The sequence below is a fragment of the Mya arenaria genome, chromosome 3 (genome assembly GCF_026914265.1).
Source record: "Mya arenaria isolate MELC-2E11 chromosome 3, ASM2691426v1".
Taxonomy (NCBI): Eukaryota; Metazoa; Mollusca; class Bivalvia; order Myida; family Myidae; genus Mya; species Mya arenaria.
Window position 1 is genome coordinate 30,137,647 of NC_069124.1, and position 20,546 is coordinate 30,158,192.

The 20,546-nt window shown below is 34.1% G+C and overlaps 1 protein-coding gene across 1 annotated transcript; it reads left to right on the forward strand.

Annotated features, from left to right (window-relative positions):
* The first annotated feature begins 2,053 nt into the window (after positions 1-2,053).
* LOC128227649 (epoxide hydrolase 4-like) lies at positions 2,054-16,539 on the forward strand. The gene is made up of 6 exons (XM_052938385.1): positions 2,054-2,540; positions 10,865-10,989; positions 11,439-11,551; positions 12,042-12,210; positions 13,131-13,282; positions 13,494-16,539. Exons 1-6 carry the CDS (start codon positions 2,331-2,333, stop codon positions 13,742-13,744), a joined length of 1,020 nt encoding a protein of 339 aa, XP_052794345.1. The 5' UTR covers positions 2,054-2,330; the 3' UTR covers positions 13,745-16,539.
* The last annotated feature ends 4,007 nt before the right edge of the window (positions 16,540-20,546 follow it).

Sequence of the window (20,546 nt, forward strand, 5' to 3'; positions counted from 1 at the left end):
ATCCAATACAATATATAGTGACAACCAGTTTTTAGCTCTACTGGCCAAAGGCCAGAAGAGCTTATGCGACGGTAATGTGTACGTAGTATGTTCGTCCGTGCGTCAGTGCGTCCGTGCGTTCGTGCATCTGTAAACAATTTCTTGTGAACACGATACAGCCTTCAGTTTTGATTGTATCTCGATGAAACTTGTACAGTATCTAGATATCCATTAGAGCTCGGTTCCTTTCGAAAACCAGCCAGATCCGCCCATGCATGCCTAGATTATGGCCCTTGATATTATAAAAAAATAATATTGTGTAAACAATTGGTTGTGAACACGATACAGTCGTCATTTTTGATTTGATCTGGATGAAACTTGTACAGTATTTAGATATCCATTAGAGCTCGGTTCCTTTCGAAAACCAGCCAGATCCGCCCATGCATGCCTAAATTATGGCCCTTGATATTATAAAAAAATAATATTGTGTAAACACTAGCTTGTGAACACGATACAGTCTTCAGTTTTGATTGTATCTCGATGAAACTTGTACAGTATTTAGATATCCATTAGAGCTCGGTTTCTTTCGAAAACCAGCCAGATCCGACCATGCATGCCTAGATTATGGGCCTTGAAAGTATTAAAAAATCAGTTTGTCTGTAAACAATTGCTTGTGAACATGATAAAGTCTTCAGTTTTGATTGTACCTCGATGAAACTTGTACAGTATTTAGATATCCATTAGAACTTGGTTCCTTTTGAAAACCAGCCAGATCTGCCCATGCATGCCTGGATTATGGGTCTTGAAAGTATTAAAAATGCTATTTTAAGCTTTGTCTATTTTTAGCCAAGTCTATATGAGCGAAGTCTATTTTTAGCCAAGTTTACATGTAAAGTCACAATTGCTTGTGAATGTTTGTTCAAATTATCCCCCACGGAGATTGTCCCACAAGGGACCAGTGCGGCAAATGCAAGTGACCTCGGCTACATTGGCAGAGGCCCAGGGACGAGTTCTCTTTCTTTGTAAGGGACGGACCCCCCCCCCCCCCCTTAAATTGGAAAATATTAAAAACCCTTTTGTCTGAAACCAATAGCAATTGCTTGCTATTTTGAACAAGGCTTTATTTAGTGGTCCACTATCATCGTTGTTCAAATTATGCCCCTTGGGTCAAAACTGGCACTGCCCTGGGTGTCACAATTTTCCTAGAGACTTATTTAAGAAATATTTTCAAAATCTTCTTGTTTCAAACCACAAGGCCCATACCTTTGATATTTGTTGTAGAGCATCATATGATGCAATTAAAAACATTTGGAATAATGCCCCTTGGGCAAAAGCTGGCCCCACCCCTTTTGACTTACTTATTAATTTTTAAAACTACAGTAATGAAATTTTGACCATGTGAACAGTTTTGCAAACAAGCATTAATGTTGTCCTCGGATGTCCTTGACTTTGACCTTTGACCAACTTTTTATTTTTAAAGCTACAGAAATGAAATTTTGACGATGTGTACAGTTTTGAAAGCAAATATTTTTAACTCTCAGTTTACCTATACTTGGCACATATTAAAATAGTTCATGCAACTATTCTGCTTACAACACTTCCTGTCCTCAGATGTTGAACGTGCAGCGTTTTCAGCTAACCCAAACACTAAAAGTGAACTAAATATTTGTTGCCTATTACTCAAACATACATGCTCTGGATTGAAAATGACCGCAAGAGCCATGCCAGTAGAGCATAGGCCCTTTTGGGCCTCTTGTTTCAGCTTGCTCATCTGCTAATCAAAGCCGGATTATGGTCGGCTGTTTACGGAAAATGAATTTGTATATATTGGCATTGCCGGAGATGACCAAGTAATTACTATCACAGCCAGTATTAACCGTACGTACCGACCTTACAGACTTATTCTAAACGACATCTGTGGAGGAGGCGGACATTAGGTTAGTTGTTTGTGTCACGTGCTGCAAACGTCACAAAATCTTAATGGCGACCAAATCGACTGTGCCATTTGGATCTCCTCGGCTTTTTATTATTATCGAAAACGACCTCTGATGTATATGGACGGTTTACAATATCATTGTTTTCGATAGAAAGTGGCCGAGGAGTTCCGAATGCGACCACTAGTGTGCATGCGTAATGAAAAAAACCCATGAAGTTTGTGTTATGTTTATATGTTTGCAATATAGTTTTATAGTTAAGAATAACCTCATCACAACACAGTACACAATAAAATTTAAATATTCATAGCTCCGCCCAAGCTTCATGTATATATACTGGGCGAGGAATGTTGGATAGCCTCAAAGACTGTGAAGCGACTGTTTATATGGTACACAGACTAGCACCGACCTAATAAAATGTCGGTGAAATTTTATGTCAAGTCCGTAGTGTCAACACTCATTGCATTTTTCCTGGCATGCTTGATAAGCTTGGCAGTACTTGTGCAGTTTATAATAGGACCTATTCAATTTATAAAACTGAATGTGTTGAAGTTGAAAAAACGGAATGTGATGCCACCCTGCTTGAATGATCCAAGTCTTGGAAACCACGACTTTGTCCACCTGGAGGTATGTTTTATGCATTCTTAGTATTTTTTAAATCTAATTATGGTTTTATCGTCAACAAGTTATACAATAATCATAATGTATTACATTTGATCATCTGAGTATAAGCGTAGATATGTGTGTTAGTTTATGACCTGTCTATGTGTGAAAGGTTAAACTTGTTTAAGTGTGCTAGTTTATGACCTGTCTAGGTGTGTTAGTTTATGACCTTTCTAAGTGTGTTAGTTTATGACCTGTCTATGTATGATTGAAAATAATCCGTCTATATGTGTTAGATTACGACAGTTGAACATACAGGTATTTTGAGTGGCATACGAAGACCACTGAATAAAATTATTTGAGTATTAAAACTCATGCTAGACGGAAGCTTCCGTCTTAAAAAAACGATCAATCGGCTATTTTTTTTATTGTTTCGCATCCATGTTTCAACCGCAGAAGGCTGAGCATGCTTGAAGCGACAGGTTATCTATGAAAGTTCATGACCCTTTAACAGCCAAATGAATTTCACTACACTGTTTACTACAGGTTTACAATAATAGTATGAGGCTTTAATTGACATATGCCTGAAAACATCCATTATTTCGGAAAATATATACTTATCAAAAGGGTTATTATAACAAAATAATTGGTGTAAGTATGTGTCATGTTATATGGATTTATTTCTATATTCTCAAATGAGAAACCAATGAACTAATTATTCTGTACCACTAACAGAATCATATAACACCACAAGCCATATGAATGTTTACAATTCAAAACTGCTGACCTGAGCAGACCTCATAAACCCATTTAACCTCGCCTCCTCTGCCAAATAGGCTCAATGGCTGTACGGTAGGTTATTTGGGGTCATGCAACCCGGCCTTAAAACAAAGCAAACTCTTATTATTGTATGTACTCGTGTAAAGGGATGACCAGTGCAGTGCCTACCAAGCCATAACCTCTGTCGTTTGGCTCAAGAATCAGTCAAGCAAAATCATGTCTTCTGTAGTCTTATAAGGCCATCCAATGCATTGATACAGAAGTTACAACTAGTCACTAGACAGGGTTTTTTTCAACCTTGACCTGCCCATCTGCGGATCACGTTCGGCTACTTACGGCAAATGGGCATGTTGCCATTACCGGAGATGACCGAGTAATTACGATAACACTCATTGTTAACCGTACAACCTGTATAGGTGTGTTAGTTTATGGCATGTCTATGTGTGTTAGTTTATGACCTGTGTGTTAGTTTATGACCCGTGTGTTTGTTTATGACCCGTCTATTTGTGTTAGTTTGCGACAGGTGAGTTAAGATATTTTGAGTGGCATATTAGCACAACTCAGTGATGATTATCTAAACAAAAAAAAATGCAAGACGGAAGCTTCCGTCTAAAAAAAAACGATCATCGGGCTGCTTTGTTGCAGTTGTTTCATATTTATTTTTCAACCACAGATGGTTGAGCATGCTTGTAGTGCCACAATTATAGGTTACCTTTACACCACAAAGCGTACATTTGCACGTCAATCTTGCTGTCGGATGCCTGTTTGAAGAAGAATATTGACTTGACTCGATGAATTACTTTGAGTATAAAATTTCTTCATTCTGTAATATTTTGTTTACCTCATTAACATGGATATATCCCGATAAAAGACATAATTACGCCCATTAAAAATAAAATGTTCATAATTTGTGTGTCTACGTGTATTATTGAGTGTAAAATCTCCATCGGTAAACAATATAATCATACAGTTAATTCATTAGATGCACCTATCACAAAATTAATGATGAAATTAAAAAAGTAATTTGGAAACTAGGCTCAAATAAGGCAGCCTCTATTGACAATGTGTTATACGAGAATTTTAAGGTATCAGTTCCACTAATCATTGGGCCATTTAATTCTTTTTTTAACCATATATTGGACATGAAGTCATTTCCAAGTTCTTGGGCATCTGGTGTTATTATCCCAATCCATAAAAAGGGTGATCAATCAAATCCAAATGATAGCTCTTACTAGCTGATTTTTTTCAAAATTAGTCACTGTTATATTGAATGAAAGACTAAATGCGTGGGCGGAGGAAAATAGAATATTAACAGATGCGCAATTGGGATTTAAAAATAAGTACAGTACTGTGGATCCTGTTTTTATTTTGCATTCATTGATTCAAAAGCAGTTTGAAAGGGAAAAAAAGCTTTACTGTTGTTTTATTGATTATAAAAAAGCTTACGATTGCATTGATAGAAACAGACTCTGGTATAAATTTATTAAGATGGGAATCGATGGTAAAGTTTTGTCCCTAGTAAGATCAATGTATAATGAAGTGAAACAATGTGTAAAACACTTGGGTACATTTTCAGATTTTTTTTAATAGTGACATTGGCCTGTTTCAAGGAGAGATAACCTCGCCGATATTTTTTTCTCTTTTCTTTAATGATATTGAAATGCATTTACAAGAAAACCTTGACGTTGGAATTAACATTGACCATTTGACCATATTTCAATTTATTTGCTGCTTTTTGCCGACGATGCGGTTATTGTATCAGAGACTAAGGCAGGATTGCAGAATTCTCTAAATAGTTTACATTCATACTGTCGCAAATGGAACCTCACTGTTAATATAGATAAGACTAAGGTAATGGTGTCCAGGAAGGGTGGAAGACTAGGGATTAATGATAAATGGTTTTATGACACTAAGGAAGTGGAAATTGTTAATTATTTAGCAATTGTATTTAGTAGTGGCGGTGCATTTATGCAAGCAACAAAAACCTTAGCTGGAAAGGGGTTGAGATCACTTCACTCTTTGATGGCACTAGTCCGTAATATTAATGTACCAATTTATATAATGTTTAATCGTTTTAACGTATTATCAGTCCTTTACTATGGTACTGAAGTCCGGGGGTATATAAATTCGGACGTGGTAGAAAGAGTCCACAAAAAGTTTTGTAAATGGGTATAAAATGTGAAACAGTCGACCAATACATTGACTTTGTATGGAGAGTTGGGAAGGTTCCAACTGTATATCGAAAGACATGTAAGAATGGTTAAGTATTTCTTAAAACTTCATATAGTCATGCAAGATAATTGCATTTTAAATGTTATATTACGGGATCAAATTTGTAGTCTTTAAACTCATTCTTCCACGAACTAGGCATCAAAGGTTAAGGAAATACTCCAATCATCTGGTCTTTATGAAGTATGGTTATACCCTGAGTCGGTAAAAATGGAAGTATTTGTTCCCGTACTTAAAAGTAGAATCAGAGATATTTATATCAGCAATTGGAGGTCTGGGTTATACTTGTCGTCGTCTCTAGATGTGTTCAAAGAAATTAAGACAAATTTTAAACAATCCTCATATCTCAGTCTTGTTGGAAATACAATGTATAGAAGTATTTTATCTAAATTTCGCTAATCATCCCATAAACTAAATATAGAAATATGTCGACACAATAAGGTTCCTAGGAATGAAAGAAAATGTACGCTCTGTACTTTAAATGATATTGAGATTTAATTTCTTTAATTTCTTCCAATTCATGTATTGACTTATATGCAGATGATTCCACGTTATACAAAATAGGTCCAAGTATATTGAGCATTCAGTCAGATCTACAAAAAAGTCTTAATAGTGTGAGCTGTTGGTGTGAGACAAATAATATGTCAATCCATCCATCAAAAACCAAATGTATGATTCTATGTACTAATTATAAGGCAAAACATGCATTGCAACTTGAACTATCAATAGATGGATTGTCAGTAGAAAACGTGAAATGTCAAAAGGTCCTCGGGGTGCATGTTGATCAGACATTGTCATGGCATACACATGTTAAGACTGTAGTGAATAAGCTTAATTCAAAATTGGCACTTTTAAGAAGAATAGCATATTATTTAACAGACGAGATGAAATCATTGTATTATAATGCATATATCATGTCAAACATGGAGTACTGTTGTAGTGTCTGGGGACTTACACATTCCTCAGATACCACAAAAATCACTAACATTCAGAAAAGAGCGATTAAGCTAATAATGAAGTCGGGAACTAGCCACTGTGGAAACATGTTCAAACAGTCTGGGTTGCTATCTTTTGAAGACAGGTGCTATTATCATCTCTCATTACTTGTTTTCAAAAGCATGAATTGTTTGACTCCTTCGTACTTCACAGAATTGTTAACATTTGCCAAAAATGAGCACTATAACTTGCGTTCTTCAGAAAACAAGGATCTTTTTGTTGTAAAACCTAGAACAAACTATATCAAAAATACATTTGCCTATAAAGCAATGAAAATTTGGAATAATCTTCCTACACACATAAAATTTCAAGATAAGCTACCAGCCTTTAAACATGCATTAAAAGGCTACTTATTGGCAAAATAATTTTATCACATGAACAAAAAATCTTGACACTTTATTTAAATCACATATAGGGATGGCAACGAGTAGTAAAGTTAATACTCGAGTACTCGGACGATCGTTCGATCGAGTACTCGGGTACTCGATTACTCGGAAAAATTGAATATATAAATATGTGTTCGCAAAGACAAGATTGTATATACATGCATCGTTAATGACGTATATTGTGCGTTGGTCGTATTATTGGTCATTTTCACCTTTAAAGTAAACTTTCATTACGTATTTTAACAAAAAATGATATAAAAAGAAAACAAATGTTGTTTCAGGCTTTTAATTTGTCTTATTCGTTTCATTTTATACAAGTATGCACTGCAGAAATAAACAACAATCAGAATTACAATGAACGAAAATTAAAAGCATACATAAAAATAGTGAACGAAATTCAATACGAAGTTCAGTTGTTCACTCTATAATTTAATTTTTAAATGATAGTTTTTCGTACTGTGTAACTGTTGTTGACCTCATTAATATTCATAATTCTTGATTTAAAATATAAACCAATCAATTGTGATAATCATTGCAAAAATAGTTAAAATACGCCCGTTAAGAAATCAATAAATTTTCGTAACGGTCGATACTTGCTCGTTAGCGTCCATTGTTTGATGAAAGGTCTCTAATTGGTAAAGTACCGCTATCAAAACTTCGCTAATTGACATCAGTGCTAATTTAAAATAGGTGTCCTTTGTTGACAGTTTACAACTATCACAACAACTCTCAACTAATTGATTGAGGTCAATTGTGTACACAGCGGGGATTAGAGGGACCGTTAATTGTCCTCTTGGCAACTAACCAGATCTGATATTTTGTCTGTAAATCGTGTATTTGGTGATTGTTATAGATTTTTTTAATTATTTTTCCGAGTACTCGAGTAGTGATTTGGTACTCGAGTACTCGGACGTTCGATCGAGTACTCGAGTACTCGGGTACTCGTTGCCATCCCTATAATAAATAGTTCATTGTTTACATGAATTGTGTTAATGTACGTATATGACATTTTTGCAACAACTTGTAATGGATACTACCAAATATGTAAATATATTGATTGAATGTGGTTTTACTGAATATATCTACATTATTTACAGTATGAAATTATTGTAATTTATAATCATCATATTAAACTGAGTTGTGTTTGTCGAAGAAATGTATGATAGTGATAGTGTGATTGTATGTTTTGTATGTTGCTTAATATGTATAGTACATGTGTTTTTGTAATACTTTTTGTGTGAAGGCCATGCTGGAAATAAGTAGTATGTCTGTAATGATTGTATACTTAGTATGTAACCTTCGTTAAATAAAGTTATTATTATTATTATTATTATTATTAACGAGTTTCATTCCGTCCTTAAATGTCCAGTATATCGGCGGACCTTCGACGTCAATATATTCCGAAGTATTACTACACCCCACTGGCACCGGATTTTCAAACTCAAACATTTTTTAAAAAAATAAAAAAATATCATATAATTCCTCACTAAAAATTATAATACCGAATATGTGAAAAAATATTGAAAAATATGTTGTTGTTTTTTAAATATGCACTTTGTACTGTACATGTTAGTATAATATACAGTACAAAGTGCATATTTAAAAAATAAATATTTTTCAACCTTTTTTCACATATTCGGTATTATAATTTTTAGTGAGGAATTATAATTTTTTTTTGATTTTTTAAAAAAATGTTTGAGTTTGAAAATCCGGTGCCAGTGCTACACCCATACGAGTTTGATGAAATATATTGTTTTAATGCAAAGTAATAACCAAACCATCCAAAGGAAGTTAGCGCTTTACTGTGATAAGTCCTTCAACTACGTGATTCCTTAATATTGTATAAATATATGTTTTTTCCCTCTTTGTTATGTTAATTGTATCATATCTGTAGTGTTCAAACTAAAATCTGACATACGAGATGTACAGATATTCGTGTTCCTTTTGTATGTGTTGTTTTTTTGTTGTTGTTTGTTTTGTAATATTAATATCCTTTCACAGTTAGCCACAAAGTTGTATGTACCACGCAGCATGAACCTTGTGGCTGTATTAATCAACGTGCAGCAGTATTTATATATAGAGAGAGAAATACATATAGATATATATATCACCGAAATCATTACCCTTTCATATTATACCTTAATATCGATATCAGTCTTGTTATTGTTATACACACTCTCACAATATTTATAGCAAACGTATGATTGATTTATTAATATAACTTATGTTATAATTGTCACATGACATGCATTATTTCTATACATATTGTTGTGACGATGAGCTTTTTATGCTTTAGTCGAATAAACTTTCTGTTCTGTTCTGATGATGTACTTCTATGAAAACTTTGCTAATTGACATTAGTGCAAATTTCAAATAGTGACCTTCTGTTGACAGTTGGAATAATCTCACAACTGTCATTAATTTTGAGAGGGTCAATTATGTACATTGTGAGGATTAGATGGTCCGCTCATTTTGTCTTGTTTGCGACGTGTCAGTTCGATTACATCGTCTGATATTGTGCATTTAGTGAAATTCAAAAAAATACGGGTTTTGTTTTTATCCGAGTACTTAAATAGTAAATTTATATTCGAGTACTCCGGGACAATCGAGCACTCAAGTACTCGTTGCCTTCCCTGATTCAAACTCATCTCCTCATAGCTACTATTTATTGTAAAACACACACACACACACCATATCTCCTCCTCATATCCCCTGTTCATTATATAGAAAAACACGTCTCCTCCTCGTTACTCCTATTCATTGTATAAAAACACACGTCTCAATCCTCATTTCTCCTATTCATTATAAAAAAAAACTTGTCTCCTCCTCATTTCTCATTTTCATTGTATAAGAAATATGTCTCTTCCTCATTTCTCCTATTCATTGTATAAACACACGCCTCTTCCTCATTTCTCCTATTCATTGTATAAACACACGCCTCTTCCTCATTTCTCCTATTCATTATATAAAAACATGTCTCCTCCTCATTTCTCATTTTCATTGTTCAGTGTAAAAGCATCTCCTTTCATTATCTCTTCTTTTCAATGTGCAAAAACTTGTCTCATCCACATCTCTCATAACTTATAAAAACAAAATCTCCTTACTTCTGTTCAATTTAAAAAAAAACACACACAAAAAAACAAACCCATCAACATATCTCTTCCTCTCCCCTCCTATTCAATGTGTCAAAACATATCTTGCCTTCATCTATTATATTCAATGTGCAAACACATTTCTCGTCCCCATCTCTCCTTTACAGTGCATGAACGCATCTCTCTTACAATATTTTATTCTATGTACAAACATATTTCTCTTACAATCTTTTATTCAATGTACAAACACATCACTCTCCCAATCTTTAACACATCTCTCTTCCAATCTTCTATTCAATGTACAAACACATCTCTCCTTTTTATTTCCCTTATTCATCGTATAAATGTATCTCTTCTTCTTACCTTTCCGATTTACTGTTTGAAAAATCTATCCTCCCCATAGCTCCTATTCAATGTACAAAACATCACAACTTTCAATCTCCTATTCAGTTGACAATAACATCTCTTCTTTTCATCTCTCTTTTTCATTGTATAAAAACATATCCTTATCTCTCTCATTCAATGCACAAAACATCTTTCCTAACAATTTCCAAACTTCGATTCAGTTAACAAAAATGTCCTCAATTAGTATATATAAGAGGTTTTATATTATTATAGTGGATGTCTGTTTTATCAAATAATATTTGTCTGAAACTTTCATTTCCAAATAATCTTTGAGTGAGAGTAACCATGCACTATAGTACATACATATGCTATTTCACTGTGATGGTTTCCATGGCAACCAATATCTAGGAATTGAATATCATTTTAATTGCATTTGTGGTAAAACTCTCAGCCATAAAGAGTGCTAGGGATATAGTTTTTCATTTTTTTCTTGTTCATATTTAGACCCATATTTTTGCAGGATGTTCGGCTCCACTATGTTGCTAGCGGCGATGAGGGGAAGCCTTTGATGTTGTTCCTGCATGGTTTTCCCGAGTTTTGGTACTCGTGGAGGTTCCAGATCAGAGAATTCAGAAAGGATTACAGGTGGCTAATTTCTTACCAGTGATTGCGAATACCAATCAACCAATTAAAATTATGATACTTAAATATTCTAGATAAAAACATCTGCAATACAGAGTTTATCTAAACAATCTACAATACCAGCTGTCAAGATCTCAAAACACATTTTTAGCTGATCTGATATTCAATTGCAAAAATAAAAAATAAATATTGTCAAAGCTTTGATGTAAGGAGCAGCACAAAAAATCAACATTGGCCATAATGCAAAGATCTTCAATATGAAACGTGTAGCAAATGTTGCAAGAGACAATGCGCACATGTGTAGCAGGTTAATTAACTCTGGCTTAAGCAATTGTTAAGGTATGCCCCCTATTTGACTTAAAATAGTGTTGATGTTCCTCTTGTGGTGCTATGCACTTTCTACAATATGGGAAACACAATAACAGCTATTAAGTCTAATGTTATATTTCCAGAGTGGTAGCTGTGGATATGAGGGGATATGGAGATTCGGACAAGCCAAAAGGGAAAGAAAATTATACAGTCCAGAAGCTTTGTGGAGATATAAAGCAGCTTATTCCAGCATTAGGTGAAACAACTTTTCTAAACAATCTGTATTTAACAAGGACTGGTTTCTGTTCATTCTCTTAAGTTAGGAATGTCATTTGATGAAAGAATTCGGTGTGTAGTAGGCTGTTGTAAAGACGTATCATAGGTGTTCGTTCATTCGGGGGAATTGAGATCAAGATTTCTTATGCCGAAAAAAAGAAAATGGTTAAACGAAGGTTATTTACATTTATATTTGTAAACATTTCTGATAGCTTATCATTAAAACCTGCTTTTGTCACGTAGCACCATTTCTTGTTAAATATTGAATGTGTTAGACCATGGTCTTATTAAGAAGTTATGATGATACAAATGTTAAATGATAGATTTACTTCATGTATATTTTAGCTCAGCTGAGCGCAAGCTATATACCTATTATCTATAAGATTTTCATCAAAAGGGGCCTACATAAACATTTCATGGACACAAACGAATAAAAATAATAATGATTGTTTTATAATTTGTGGTATAAGGATACAAGAAGTGTTTTCTGGTGGGCCATGACTGGGGCGGGACTGTGGCGTGGAATTTCGCGTCAAACAACCCAGAGCTGGTGGAGAAACTGGTGGTTTGCAACTGTCCCCACCCAGCCACCTTTGCTAAGTACATGGGATCACACTTCTCACAGTTAATGAAGTCATGGTGAGTCTTTAATGTGTGTTTATCCTGATGACTTGTAATCTTATATCAAATACAGCAGTTTCTTTCTATTACCTTTCTAGTAAAAATCAGAGCGGTTTTCTACCAGTAGAAATAGAGGTTATTGTACGTCATTTCAAAGGAAACAATTGTTTATACAGGTGTCAAACAACAGAGCAATTTGTTTAAAATTGTTGCTTTTATGGAAGAATTTCGCTTTTACAAAGGTCAAAGCGAATTTCATCGAGAATTTAGAAATCAATATCAATGCGGCTCTCAAGGTAGTATACCTCGCATCAATTAAAAAATGATTACCCTTATTGACCATTGATATACATTAGAAATTCAGGTAAAATACTGGTTAACATTCGTTATACTCAAGGGGGGGGGGGGGGTTAAGGGTAAGAATAGCAGGGAATAGGAGAAAATGTCCATGAAACATCAGTGATATTTAACACTTCACAAGCAGATGACCTTTGTTGATTTGGGGGTCAGTACGTCAAAAGTCAAGGCCATGTTAAACAGTGGTTTGAATACTTTGTTCACACAATAACTAATAACTAGCTGTCCTAGGACCACAAAACCTGAGTGGCCAGTAGCTGTGTTGTTCTTTACAGCTGATGACCTATATAGGTTATGGTGTCAGTTGGTTGAAGGTCAAGGTCACAGGCAATATTGTTTGGACACATTTTCAACACAATGGTTGAAGAACAACCTAGATCCTAGAACCTTAACCAATAAATGACCCCTGCTGTGTTGGGTCAGTAGTTCAAAGATCAGCATCATGGTTGTTGTCAAATCGTTTCTTCGTAAACATATAAACTCAGCCCGCAACAAAAGCTGGAGTACATGACCAAATATCAATAGTACACACTTCTACTATGTACCTGTTGTAACTATGTCACATAATTTGTTTGATGCAGGTACATGTTGTTTTTCCAAATCCCGATGTTACCCGAGTTTCTCATTGGGATGAATGATTGTGCGTCTTTTGATGGACTAGGAGAGTGGGTGCCCAACAATAAACCAACACCAGATGATATTGAGGCTTATAAGTACACATTTTCCACAAGAGGTCAGTTTTCATTAGTCATTTATGATCTTTTTATACATTTCTTTTCAAGATTTTCAAAAAAGAAAAAAATATATACAAATATTGAAAAAAAGTTTATTATTTCAAAATTCGGTCGACTGTATTTCCTATATATATATACATTTAGATAACTAGAATTTCAATATTTTATTTCTTTTTCATCAATTATATATAAAGACCACCTTATTTTCAGAGTCGAGAACTTGTCCGGTCAACTACTACCGTGCAGCGTTCAACAGTGAGAATCGCTGCAAAAACATCATTGTACCAACGCTCATTGTATGGGGTGACCCTGATAAGGCTTTCAATACAGAGATGGCAGAGTTGTGCAGGGAAAACGTTGAAGATCTGAAGGTCAAGGTCATAGCAAACAGCAGCCATTATGTAATTTCAGATAGGCCTATAGAGACTAACGCAGCTATAAGACAATTCATTGAGAACTAAAATTTGATTGTTTGTTTTGGCAGAATATGTATTGGTCCCGTATTCACTAGCGTCCTGAGTCTGAATTTAATACTTAGACCCACAAAACCTAAAATTTAATTGTGTTGTATAAACTCTATTTAGCAAAGATGATAGAAAATGATGTTCATTTTTGTGAAAATATGAAGTGCTATTGTTATGAAAGGGACTCATTCGCGTTTTATAAGGTCGGGCGTGTAAAAAAAATCCGTGTTTCCATGATAAAACATCATCAAGCGTTCACATCGGAACTCTTAACTCATAATAATTTCTTTAAAATGTGACAGAAGTATCTGCCAAAAAGCGTCTGTAATACTATTGAAAATGTAATCATTTCATGCCTGGATTTACAATATTTTATTAAGAATCTGCCTGTAACTGTTTGTTTATTGTTCATATTAAAATACAAAAACATAATTCAGTTTTAACAAGTCTTTTCACTAATGTTTAAGAAAAGTATTGCCATTTTAAAATATGTGAGTGAGTCCCTTGATAAAGGTTGCGTGTCAAGATTAGCCCTTGTCCGTTGTTCCTTTCATAAATGCTATTGCACGCTGCTTCCCTACACTCATGAAACTTAATAGAATGTGTAAAGGTTCAGTATAGGAAGGTAGGCGACCTGTGGTTTGCTTGATATATGTTGAAGTTTGACAAAAATGATGACCCTGGAGTTTTTTAAAATTAGGCAGGTGTAACATAAAATAATTTGACCTAAGCTAATAAAATGTTGAAGCGTATTGTACAGCATTAGAAAATCTTCACTTTGGCATTAACATTTAACATGAATTTTATCTTAAGTGTACTTTTGGCAAAAATGTCAAATTGGTAACATCCCAATACTATACTATTGGCACATTTCTTTGCACTATGCTGTTTGTGGAGTTTTGTTCTGTTCTTCCATGTTTCTTGTTTGTGATTTTTTTTGTTTTTATGTTCTATGTCTTTTGCGTTTACCCAGTGCAATTAAACCGGGTTTATGTTTTAAACTTTTTGTTACTGAGCTTGTTTCTGTAAGTGTTCGCAAAGAGTTTGCAGTGCTTTATTTTATTTCCTATTTTTTTCACTAACACTTAGTGATGTGATTTGTTACACAAATTGAAGACAAAATAAAACTACATATATGTGCTATAATTGTCTGTAACAATATTGTCTTTGTTATTTGAATACATGTAGATAAATGAACACCTATTGTGCTTAAGTGTTATTTAGATTTTTTATGGTTTTGAAGATGCTTAGATTTTATTTGACTTGAATCTCCACTTTATTTAGATGATGTAACCATATTTACAACTTATTGTTATGATTTCAGTGTTTACATGCTAGAGATAGTTTAGTTTGATTTTTTTATTTCATAACCATTTTGAAATTCCATGACCATTTTGTAACAAGTTATTACTATATTTTATCAATAACTTGTGTTGGCACGTCGTTATACGATAGTGTGTTGTGGGGGAATCGGGAGTAATCTGAAGAAACCAACTTGTCGGGCTATAAATCAAACTCACATTCGCCTAGGTTGGGAAATTAACCTGGATCGCCTAGATTAGAAGTGAGTGCTAACCGGACAACCAACATGGTAGTGTTAACTACAGCAAAAAAGATAATGTTTGACCTTGTTATGTAGACAATTATTACAGTTTCAGGCAATCTGTGCATGTTTTATCAATGGTATTGCATTTCTAGTTCTGATTTAGTGTAAGGGTATATCAAATCTGAATTAAGATTTTACCAAGAGTACCATTAAGGCCGAAATCTCTCATCTATCCTCAAACCACTGTGTTTGATAGTGTAAGACTTTTAATGGCAATACCATGACATTTATTTATGAAGTGCCTCAAACCTTAGATGCTGACCATCATATTTTTTTAATGATGTTTGGAAAATTAGATCATCATTTATTTAATTGCATTATATAACGTTGTGTGTTGTCAGTATTTTGAATATGGCTTGGAATGGCTCTTCCATTGGCTTGTTTCACAAGTGAGCGATACAGTGCTGCCTGGACCTTCTTATTCATATAAAAAAAACTTTAAATATTCGTATAACCATACATACCATTAATATTGGCTTTGTTATTCACGCATTTTGTGCACAATAATGGACCAATACATCACAACAAAAGCATTTGTTGGTAAAAAAATATGTTTCCTTTTCAGGTTAATACTTTGAATTTGTGAGTTGGAATTCATGTTTATATAGTCGTCAGACTACATGGTTACGATATTTTTGCTTAGCTTTTTAGAATAAGGATTTTTATAAATTTAATATCATTCCGGTCATTTTAAGCTAACCTAACCATCATTAATACAATAAAAATGCAACGGGTCAAGTTTTATTTTAAAGTCACAAACAGTCAAGTTTGAATATTTTCAAAGTTTTCATAGCTATTTTGAATTATGGGGTTATATTTTTTTATAGAATGGCTTTATAATCATAGTATGTTTTTGTTTTATTACCTCCCTATAATATATCATATCATAACAGTAGTGTCATAATACTATTATTCAAAAATGTAATCCATGCAAAATTAATATAATGGTTAATCAAGATAAATTTAACTTAGAACAATTCTATGCATCCTAATGGTGGATGGCTTACCTTAAACCCACACTGTAAAACAAAATGAACCTTCCCATTGGTTAGTTAGTTTATTTTACATTTTAATACAAAGGTTTAATGCTAATGAAAAACCGTTAGTGCATAATAAATCTGTTCAATTTATGTATATATTGTAATAAAACACTTTACATTTTCGGAAATAAAGTTACCCAACAGTGTGGACTTTCATGTTATTCGTTTACATTTTTTTTTAATATTTCTAAATAGCCACTGTTGTGACATCAGACACACTGTTATAATGGCCTGTTATTATGGTATGGAATTGCCTCTTTGTTTCATGTTAATTGTTTGTTTTGTTGCCCCCAAAAGAGCAAATTAAAATCGAACCGTCCTTCTGCATGTGAGTATGTCCGTTCTTCCACTTGTAGGTGTCCGAGCTGTAACTTTTTCATTCAAGAAGGGATTTTATAATAAATTGAAACATGTGTTTGGAACATTATGATGGTGTGTCGCATGCAAGACCCATGACCCTGCCTCAAAACTCAAGGTCACACTTAGTCTCAAGTCAGCAAGTTACTGATGGGTACAACATAAGCTCAACTAAGGCTTTGAAATAATTTTTCATATAATCAACGGATTGATGTATGTACAGCAAAATAAATTGTGTTTTGGCCTTCAATAAGTCATCGCTATGGAACTTTGCAAAAAAACCCATAGAGAATACTAGTGGTTGGTCCTGCGTGGCTGTAATGTTGCCATATAGTGATGCAGTCGTACTAGCATTGTAAGATAACAAACTGCAATAAGGTTCATAAATATCGTTTGCAAAAATCTTAGAACAGATACAAGTTGGAACAATGGCGTTGGATATATTCACTACGACGAACAAAGCCTAGAAAGTTCTGGACGAAGTCAAAGACAAAGATGCAAACTGTTGACGAAAGTATAAATGTACATGATTTTGTCAGGCTTTTTGAGACACTGGAAATAAAGGCGACAAGGAGGTAGCTGAGTTCCTCAGTGATTTTGAAAATCAAACAGTCGACCGAAAGACTATGTTCGTGGAGCTCGATGAGTCAAGTCCCGTGTTACACAAACGAATATGCCATCGGACTTCTTTAGAACCGATATTGGCCTACTTCAAGGGGAGATAACCTCTCCGATATGTTCACTCTTCTTCAATGACCTGAAACGTCCATTGCGTGAAAACCTTAACAAACGGATTATCTCTTGACCAACTGTCAGTGTTTCTTATCATGTTTGCAGACGATTTTGCACAACTTAGTGATTGCGCTCAAGAATTACAATAACACCTCAACCAGCTCGATAGCTATCGTAAGAAGTGTAAGTTGACAGTTAATTTAATATTTAAAAAAACTTATAAGAAAATAATATTTAGAAAAGGTGGACAGTTAACTAGGCGTGAGTCTTTTAATTGTAATGGCAACAAGGTCGAAGTAGTAGAACACTTTAACTATCAAGAAATTGTAATAACAGCTAGGGTTCAATTAGAAAGGGTATTGCGGACTTGGTAATCTATGTGCTCATTAAACTTCATTAGTAAAGACATGTGTATTCCTGTGATCATTACATATGATTTGTTTGATTTATTTCATATCTGTTTAATAGTTTTTCGGTTGACGACGGGAGATAACTCTTAAATGGCTAAAATAGCCAAATTCTTTTGTCAATAAATACATTGTTGTCAAAAAAAAATATAGTAATTTTTGGTAACGAGGCGTATTATTAATATATGGGATAATTTAAGAATTTGCTTGCGTAAAACGGAAATTATCTTTGTTTTTCAGTAATCGGTAAGTCGAGTACGTATCCTTGTATTCTCAATTGCTAAACATATCTAGAGGTTTTCTTGAAGAAAAAATAGGTGTTTAAATGACCACCAGTATTAATGTTTGGAAATTGGAAGTTTGCCTTTAATAACTAGCAGAAAGATACGCGTTTCTAAATATTGGTTTAAACTCATGATTCCTATGATAATAATTTATTTTGTATGTTACGATTTTACAAACGTGTGAAAATAATGAGAGTGTCTGGCTATCAAACATTTGAGAAATGCTTTAGCAGACTGAATTTAATAATGTTTAGATGTTAAGAGACTGCGTTATTAATGTTAAATGCTGTATTGCCCACTTTAAGGCTTACAGACATCGAGTAAATAGCATGTCAACCGGATTATCATTATTTCGTGAACTCAAATCTAACATTGAAATGAGTTTTTATTTGACTGTAATAGTTAACTTCAAGCACAGGGGAGCTATCTCAAAAATAAGGTTATTTTAGCTTTAATTAAACATTGAGAGAGCAAGACAAGATAGATAATGTGAACTTTGCAATATGAAAGATGGAGAGAAAGAATATGATTTTATGATTGTATGTAATGTATAAAGTGACTCAAAGAGAGAGTATCTCCCTTCGTTTTATATAAATACACATTTACTGCTCATGGTCAAAAATAAAATAAAAAATCTTACATAAGCTAACATTGTATATATTTAAAGCATCATGGCAAATAGATAATTGTATTAATGTTACACAATAGAATATGTATTGAAATGCATATCCTTTTCGATATTACTTCGTGATATGTTATAAACTGGGAAGCTACGTATTGCTTTTAATTGATTTTATACCATTCTTTGTAATTTCTCTGATGATAAGCTGTAAAAACTTAAATCTTCATAAAATACAAGTTATGTCATCAACGGCGGGATTTTAAAATAATTGGCACATGTGTTCGGTACATAAAGATAACGTTCTGCGTGCAAGACCAACGGCCATACTTCAAAGTTTAAGGTCATACTTAAATTTAATCATTATGAAATGTTGCATATTTCCACATAGATAGAGTATCGGTGACCGGGCCTTAACGTTTTTATGCACGGAGGGCTTTTACAATTAATTGACACATGTTTACGGGAATTAACGGTGATGTGTAGCGTGCAAGACCTCAGACCTCAAGCTCAAGGTCACACTTAAGTTTAATAAATATATGGACAGCTGCGTATATGCACATTGATCGAGTTTATTTGGTCATGTCCGAGCTTTAACTTTGTAATGCAAGGAGGGGTTATAAAATTACTTGAAACATCTGTTTGGTACATTAAGACGATGTGTCACGTGCAAGACTCCTGTCCATTCCCCTTACTTCATCATTCCGTCACTTTCAGGAAGTCGACCATCATGGGGCCTGTAAAATGGTTATCGTTTATCTAAGCTCTTTCATAAAAGAGGCACATTAGTAAATACATAAACCATATGAATGGCACTTCTGGAGCATACGTCACCTACTGTGACAGTTCTCGTTTGTACTATTTTATATGCCTGATGCATTTTTATCAAGTGCAATAACAAGGACTGAAAACATTTCCCCGGTCCAAACTTCATTGTCGATTAGAACGAATTGCTAAACAGATAACAGAAAAATCTTGACTTAGTCTGTGAAGTGACCAAAGCTTCTCCGTGATAAGGTCAAAATGTGAACTTTGAATACGTCGCTTTTTAATGCATTGAGTATACCTATATATAACTGATAGTTTTATATAGTGGGATATTGTGACACCTCATCATAGCAAAAATAGTGAATGCAACATTTAGGATAGTGTCAGCCTCAAATCACCTATGCACGATCTGAACCAGTACGGTGAAGAAAATCAATGCAAATAATAATAATAATAATAATAATAAATTAAATATCAAATTCATGTATCGTATTGGTAGAATACAAAGAATTGCATCAACAGCTCAATGATTGAAATGGTCAAATAAAGACAATTCAATTAACCAAAGAAATGAATGCACAACCAGGTGTCAAATTACTCAACGTCACATGAAGCAAACCATTTTTATGTACTCGTGAAAAGGGGTGACAAGTGCATTGTCAGCCAAACCATCACTATGTGGTTTGGCTAAAGAATGGCTAACCCCTTTAAGCCAATAGTGCAGACCGTATCAGTCAAGCAAAATGATGTCACTACTAGTCTGATAAGGCCATCCATTTTAGTCCATCCAATGCATACACGTACATTGTATGTAGTGACAAACAGTCTTTTTCAACCTTGACCTACTCACGAGCTAATCAAAGCCGGATCATGCTCGGCTATTTACGGAAAATGAACATATTCTCATTGCCGGAGATGACCGAGTTATTTCAATAACACTAGGTATTAACCTGGTATACCGAACTTTGTACCCTCAGTCTGACAGG

What these genes read in the sequence shown, in the direction of transcription:
- LOC128227649 (XM_052938385.1), top strand. Translation starts at nt 2,331, where the DNA reads ATGTCGGTGAAATTTTATGTCAAGTCCGTAGTGTCAACACTCATTGCA. An exon ending in TCACAGTTAATGAAGTCATG is followed by an intron (nt 12,211 to 13,130) that starts GTGAGTCTTTAA and finishes TGTTTGATGCAG; the next exon opens with GTACATGTTGTTTTTCCAAA. An exon ending in GTACACATTTTCCACAAGAG is followed by an intron (nt 13,283 to 13,493) that starts GTCAGTTTTCAT and finishes CCTTATTTTCAG; the next exon opens with AGTCGAGAACTTGTCCGGTC.